General features: G+C 30.6%; 1 protein-coding gene across 1 annotated transcript; it reads right to left on the minus strand.

The window, feature by feature from the left end:
• Nucleotides 1-429: 429 nt before the first annotated feature.
• On the minus strand, nt 430-6,723 carry LOC141446565 (triafestin-2-like). Its single transcript, XM_074113107.1, has 6 exons — nt 6,555-6,723; nt 5,469-5,574; nt 4,203-4,333; nt 2,326-2,426; nt 1,710-1,814; nt 430-855 (listed from the first exon to the last, which is right to left on the minus strand). The coding sequence occupies exons 1-6, from the start codon at nt 6,560-6,562 to the stop codon at nt 707-709; spliced, it is 600 nt and encodes a 199-aa protein (XP_073969208.1). The 5' UTR covers nt 6,563-6,723; the 3' UTR covers nt 430-706.
• Between the last annotated feature and the right edge of the window lie 1,284 nt (nt 6,724-8,007).

The raw sequence follows: 8,007 nt of genomic DNA on the forward strand, positions 1-8,007 counted from the left end.
ACTGAAACGCCTGAGATTCTGCTAAGAAATATTTTACATTATGATATACAATTAGAAGGAGTTAATGAAGAGAATTCCGATTCATTTTCTTGATGAAGGAGATGGAAGGCCTGTTGAAGAATGCACTTGTTTTGCTTGACATTTGAGAAGACACCTATCAAAATAATTAAATAAATATTTTCATTAAAACAAGAAAATATTTGTATTAAGTCGGAAATTGATTCCTTAAAAAAAAAAAAAATGCGTATTAAAGCTGGAGTTTCTTTAATACGCTCGTAGGAATAATACTTTTTATATTAAAACGTTTTAATTATTACTATTTCGGTGACAATGTAACGTTGAGCATTTTGCTATGATCTTTTAGTTTTAGAGGAATAATTTTAATATTTCATATTAAACTGTTTCTTCTGAACGATCTTTATTTAATAATAATAATAATAATATTTCATATTTTTGTTCATTTTTTAATATTTTGTGTACATTTCTTTTTTATTATATGTAGGTATGTATGTATTATTTTTTCTGTATATCTACATATTTATAACATTAAAGCAACTCCCTACAATAAACCAACAGCTTAAATGTAGTAAATAAATATGATAATATATTTTGGTAACGAATAATGTACACAATTATGAACATTATTATTGGACATGGCAAATGCTTTTGCCAGAAATAATCTTAATTCATTTCTCTCATTGATTACTTATTCTTCTGGATGTGTTTTACAATCGAAATCATCTCGGGAAATGAAATCATTTATAGATAATCCAAAATTCTCTAAAGCTTCTTCAAGTTTAGGCTCTACATCTGCAGGGTAAGCTGATTTTTCCCTGCTTAATATCACAACGTTGTCTGAAAAAAATAATATATATATTAAGTGTGAAATGGACGTCCTTTATTTAAATTTAAATGGAAATCATTTGATTGCAAAACATTTGATTTATTTATTATTTCTTTCAGTATTTTTGCATCTTAATAATCGATGAATTAATTCACCGATAGTTTGCTAGAGAATTGGGTAATGTGGTAAAGATGTGTTTAATTCGTTGAGCAATACTGTGCAGTTTAATTGAATCTTCTGTCAGACCAACTTGAATGTTTGGTATAAATAAGGCATGAATATCATTACTGGGAATTTTAAGAAGTAGTGGTTACATTTAGGTTTCCAAAAATATTATGCCTAGATAAAACTTAATTTAAAATCATGCTCATCAATCTCAATTTAAGAATATCTTAATAATTCTGCACAATTACTTCAAGGCACCTTAATTTTTTTTTTTTTTTTTTTTTTTTTTTTTTTTTTTTTTTTTTTTTTTTGGCGCATCAACAGCTGAGGTCATTAGCGCCCGGAGCTTTTTCCAGTGCACTGCCGGCCTCCGGACAGTGTTCTCTCGTTACAGACAACACTGTCCATCACCGGACAGTGAGCTGTAAGAAGCTCCTAGGAAGAGAAAATCTAAGGGTCAGCTGCTGGATTCGAACCCGGGACCTCCGCGTGGGAGTCCAGTATGCTAACCTCATAGCTAATCCCTTCCCTAAAAGGCACCTTAATATTTGCATAACTACTCTGCACGAGTGAAATTAGTTTCTTTATCTAGAATTCAGCAAGTTTTTTTTGGATCTCATATGGTATTATTTCGAAAAACCTTTCAACTTATTCTAAAATATTCATGTTTAATTTTAGATCGAGAAAATAAAATCAGTACCTCCAATATTTTCAGCATCCCATGCGCAACGATAAAATATTGAAAAATGATCATAATCTGTCTCGATAACAACTCCTTTAATATGAAACATTTTCTCTGCATTGACTGTAATATTAAACTGTTGGTTATAATTTGCATATTAATTATATAAAATGATATCTAGTGTTCATAAGATAGCTTAGGATAGCAAGAAATTATGTGTTAGAAAAAAAAAAAAAAACAATTGGCGAGTAATTGGCGCAAAACATTTGCTTTGAAGAACCATTTCAGAGAACCGTTTGCCCACAATTTATTAAATTCTAATAAGCACTAATTATTAACCGAAGTTGTAAATTTGAAGAAAATTGGTTGAACCAAAGTGGCATTTCTCTGGAAAGATTGTTAGTTTTAAGCGATTCTTTTTCTTTAAATTTTCTTTACAGTGAACATGTATAATATTAAAGTTTATAATTTTTATAGTACAACAAACCAATTTTAAGCAAAAATTATTGAGTAAACTGCAGCTAGAGAAAGTAAACTAAGTGTGCATATTAAATTTTTAATCTAAAAGGCGTACTTTTTATACATATTATTGAACATCATCAACATGAATGTACTTCTCCAGTAATGTACTTACTTGTGTCAAGCATGATTAAGCAAACTAAAGAAACATTCCCTTTTTGCAAGAAACTTGACTCCTTATCGTTGCACTCGATTTTATAGAATCTTTTCAATGTTCTGCCAAAAAAAAATAAAGAATTTATCTAATATTTATTATCAACTAAACCTACTATTCAAATAATTAATATCTTTTTTCAGCTACAATAAAAATAATCACGATTAATTCGATACAAATTAAATGGTACACTTTTATGTATTTTAATGGGTTACAAAATAATGGAAATATTTCTAGGAATGAACTAGTTACATAATCTATCCAGGAGCAAAGTGAAAAGATCTTGGTCGTGCGATGAAATGGCTTGGATGCCAAACAAATTTTGTGTTTGTTACCTATCATAATAATCATAATAATTTCGTTGAAATGGATAAACTGGAAAATAGTATCCAAAGTTTTGTGAAAGCTTTTAAGGAGACTTTTCATTAATTTTCAACTTTAAGAAAAGGTAGTTGATTTAAATATGGTATTTCCAAACTTCCTTCCTTTAAACATGAATCATGTTAAGGACAGGGTTTGTAACCAAGATGAAAAGGTTGGGAAGTTGCCTACAAGGGGTTTAAAAGTATTGGAATTAACAAGACAGTTGATCGTATACCTGGAGAAAAAGCATGCATGTTTTCAGAAGAGGAGAGATTATTTTATACCAAGAAAGCCTTGTACCCAAAACAAAGACAAACACTAATTTCTCAGCGAAGTAAGGACAGTTTTAAGACGAATGCAAAATTTGGAAGCCGATGTGAGCTAAAGATGCACGCACTCAGTGCTTTGAGAAGAATGCCTTAACTCAAAAATGGTTAATTAGATATTATTTTCAGTGTTTGTCAGTGTGGAATAGAAGTTTTTAAATAGATTAAATTGCAAACGGTAAAAAAAAATGACAGGAGGAAAACTGACAAGGTTACTGGAACCTACAGGATCAATAAATTTGTGAGGAGAGGACTGGATTACAAAAAGGAAAAAAAAAACGTGATTTCTTATCAGGGATACTGCTTTCAAATTCAATTGAACATTGAGGGTTTGAAGTAAGAAATTTTAGAATATCTAACCTACCGCCTATCCAAACTTTAAAGAACCTTTCGAGAATCAGATATGTAAGTAAACTACTCATTGGGGAAAGTGCATTAAACCAAAAGAGGTTCTCCAAAAACAATTGTTTTAAACTAAAAATCACGGTCTTTTTTACCTTGTCCTCGCATATCGCACTTTTTTTTTTAAAGCGTTTGAAAGAGAATAACAGCCTGCATGAACCCAATGCAGGAGCTATTGCTTCTATCCACTCAGAATGGATAGGTCCTTTACTTCTAAAGAGGATGTTACGAAAAGTCATCAAAATTGCTCTTAACATGTTGAATATTCATAAATTATTTCCTCTAAATGATAGAACGGCCATTATTTTGCCTAAAATAGAAACCCAGGCCAAGTAATCGAAGTAGAGACAATTTTAGTTTTAAATTGAGCAAATTGATGCATTAATGCCTGAAATGAGAAGATAGCTGATATGCAGAATCCCTGAAACTGAATAAGTAAATGAATTTTGACATTGCGAACTGTAAAGAATCATAATTAATGTAAACTTAAAGTCACTAAATCTCAGGAGATTTCTCTGTTTAACCTAATAATTTCGGAGACACCTATAACCTTCTGCTTTAAAGCTTATTATTAAAACCTAGAAAACCCCAAGACCATTGTTTTTAATGCTAAACAAATTGTGCGCTTTTTTGCCTAGAAACTTTTTTTAAGTCAATTTAAATCATTTCAAAGAGCCAACAATTACAGATCCAGTTTTTAAATTTTAATTTTTTTAAAATCTAATTTATGAGAACTGAAAACGTTACCCGTACAAACTGTATCCGTATGTAATCTGTTCTAAAGAGCCATCTGGTTTTAGTGAAGATTTGATTGTTCGGCAAACACTTGAAGGAATTCCATGCTGAACATGAGTGATATACCATGTTCCTTGGAAGTACTATATTAACAAAAAAATAAAGATTTAAAATAAAATAAAATGCTCGCTTATGATATTATCTGTATAACTCCATTATTACAGACTGTTTGTCTAACAGAGTTTGCAATTTATTAGATCATGAAATGAACGTCAATCAGTCAGAGCAAGATCAATAATAGAAACGACATGATAACTTTTTATGGTCTAGAAAACTTAAGCTTTATCTTGAATTAAGAAACCTTTATTACATGGATGTATTTAATCCTAAAAAGTATTATTTACTAATGTCAGTATTATTGAAGATATTTGAAATTTCAATCATTTTAAATTGAATTATACTTCTTTGTAAGGCTCCAGGATAGTGGAGAAGATAGAGATGAGGCTCGCAAAACTCAAAGGGTAGTGGGTTCGATTCCCGGTCTAGACTTTCGATTGTATTTAATGAATAATTTGTGAAATTTATAGTAAAGTAAGTTTACTAGTCGTTGCCTTCTTCATGATACTTAATTTGGTAGTGGAAGAAAGGTGGCCTATAAAAATAGGCATTACTTTTACTCTACTTCTTTGAAATAATGACTCTCGTGTTTAATCAAGTCAGCATCAAGTAGTTCTGCCCCTGAAGAATGAAATACAGTCCTATTATTATAATTTAGTGGTTTTTAAACTCTCTGCATCGTCGCCATGCTTCTTACTCATAATTCTTATTCATAGACAATTGCCAACTAATAAAGTTGAAATCAATAGAAGTAATAAAAACAAAAGACAATAATAGTGGTGACAATCAATGCAAATTAAACACAAAAGAATCATAAAAAGTAATAATAATTAAGAAAATTATCAAACTATTTTTAGAAGGCGTGAAAGTTAAACGAAATAATATTATTTGACAATTTCTTGCAAATTATCGATCCGTCATTTTTTTTTGTAATTAATTACAGCCCTTCTGTATGACCCTATTTCTTTAGGGAACCCAAATATTTTCTTTTCTTTTCCCTTTTACCTTCCTTTCAATAAGAAAATACTTTTTTGCAAGTGATGAAGTAAAATCCAAAATTCACAAGCTTTGAGTACTCTTAAAATTGTTGTCCTAATTCCATTTGTTAAAGTTATTATCTTTTAAACTTAATTAATAGTTAAGATTAAAATTTTTACATACCTTTTTTGAATCAAAGTTTGGCATACCTGGTACTTCTAGACAGCTGTTTAGTATTTGTTGAAAATAAGCTTGTGTAAGAATTACACAAAATATCACTGTTATGATACTGTAAATAAAAACTAACTTCAGTGCATTATATTGAAAGTAGTTCAATTATTTCATATATATCTTGAGAATAAAGTATTGATCGAATGTGTCGCCTTTTGAACATTAAAATTGTGATAACCGATTTTTTCAATGACATGTTTTCATAGTTTTTAATTCTTTAGGTGTAGAGTATCTTATTTATCATAAGATAAATCCCAGGTCATTAGGTTGGGGTAAAAAAATACAATGATGGAATAATTTCGAATTCGGTTGCTTACAAATGCTACTTTGGAATTAATGAAATATTAAAAAGCAGCCTTCTGCTAGAAAACCAAATATCAAACCATTTATTCTGACCAGTTCTGATGTATGATTGGCACACAGGCTATCTTCAAAACAGGAAGAAATTCCTAGATTAAAAAAGGAGAATACCCTGATGATTTGGTGCCCTAATACACTTGTTAGGAAAAAGGGAAAAACCCAAGAGTTGTATGAATTATATTAGAGGACATCATGCTGAGCTGCGATGGATATGAGGTGAGAACTTGAGAAAGTGCCTTGGAATATCCTGGACGGAGGAATTGGTACTTCACAGAAAGTGGGATGATCCATAATCAGATGGATTGATGGTGGGATGCGGCATTTTAAAGAATATTCTTCGTAGCGTGATTGGAGAGCAGCCTATCTGGATTTACCTTATTGAGAAGGCCACGGCTCGCCAAGGGTTTTGAAGCCAACAGGAGGTAGATTGAGCCTTTTAGGAAAAAAATAAACAATAATAATGATGATAGTTACAATAATAAATCGAAAAATCTTTGATTAGGTTTCTTTGGATAGATGTATAGCAACAAAAAAAAAAAATATATATTTGGAAGAAAACTAAAACCTTCAGCAGATAATATATTTACCTAATGGGTCATCTTCTCGTTCAAAACATTACACAACTAAAATAAAATATTTTACATGAAGAATTTAGAATAAAGAATTTTTTTTACTTACATCTTCATGTTGGTGTGTCTAAACTACTGATCCAGTCAAATGAGAACAGTTTAATTTATACTAACCTTATTAATGGTCTTACATTTATTAGTTATAATGTAAGCGGTCTTACTATTAATAGTATTAATGAAATTTGGGGCCACTAGATTGGACACTTGGCTTGAAAGTGTGAGACTAAGAAACCAAAACAGTATTGCAGAAATTTATACACTGGCTTTCCTTTAACCTACAAATTCTCCAAGTGTTTGTTACCTCATAGTTTTTATTTATTTATTTATTTTTAACTTTTATCGAGTAATTTGGATATTAAGAGCTTCTCTATTTATAATTTACCTTAATTTGATATTTTATTTTCAACTTAGAGGCACCACTTAGAGGCGAGCCAGAGGAGGCATCTTTGAAGACAGTACATGCTGCACAAGCTGCGTAAAGTGCATTATTTGATAAATTAAGGAATAAGTTTGATCCTTTACATGAAAGATGTTGATCACTTAAATATGTGGCAGGAGGTTTCCAATTTCTTTTTGGTAATTAAACGCAAATGTCCCAAAATTACCAAAAAAATTATTAAACCTTCTTGTTTGTAACAGATGTAAAATTAATTTTTAGCCATTTTGTCTATGTATGTGAATATCTAAAGCTCTTAACATTTGATTTTTCTTAGAAAAACCTCTCGGAAAACGACTTATTTCCCGATATTAAGAAAAATACTAGCTTTACTGCCTTGGCAATATTTTCAGTAGAAAGGGGATGAAAAAATACATAAAAATGACCTATCGCGTGCTCTTCTTTCTCTTTGATAACAAGTTAAAAAATTAAAATATGATTAATAAATACCAGATTTTGAAATGGCCTAGCACCTATAATTTTCAAGATATCGTACTGTGGTTTCTAGTTTCTTTCTTACTTTTTATACTCTTTAAAGCTATTATATGAAAATGGGGGTCATCTACGAACCCTCACATTTGGTCGCGCGTCTGCGGGCAGGAATCTAAAATCAAGTCACATATTCTGAAACTAGATTAAAGGGCAACAAATTCTTCCTCTACCATTTTTTGCTCAGATCAACCGTTTAAGCATGAAATGCATTTGAGCCGTCTTAAAATGAACACCCTGAATAAATATATCCCTGGTAAGAGAAACAGAAGTTGCCCAAGAAAGTGCTGATTCACAAACCTAGAGGATTAATTATCAAAGTTCAGAGCAACTGAATGCAATCACAAGAATTAAGATAGAAATTTTTTTAGTTGAGAAAAATTATAAGCAAGGCTAATTAATGACCATCATTGACTGTAGGAGTAATTTCTTAGCTGTATAGAAAACATTTTAATTGAAGATCCATTTCATCCCGAAGCTATTCTTTTTAGTTTGCATGGCGATTTGTAGGTACATGTTGTGAAGACTTCATTTAGCTTATTATATTGGGGTAGATAGGATGATAGAATAATAATAA

The sequence above is a fragment of the Rhodnius prolixus genome, unplaced genomic scaffold, assembly GCF_049639745.1.
Source record: "Rhodnius prolixus isolate KJV_2025 unplaced genomic scaffold, Rpr scaffold_7, whole genome shotgun sequence".
Classification (NCBI taxonomy): Eukaryota; Metazoa; Arthropoda; class Insecta; order Hemiptera; family Reduviidae; genus Rhodnius; species Rhodnius prolixus.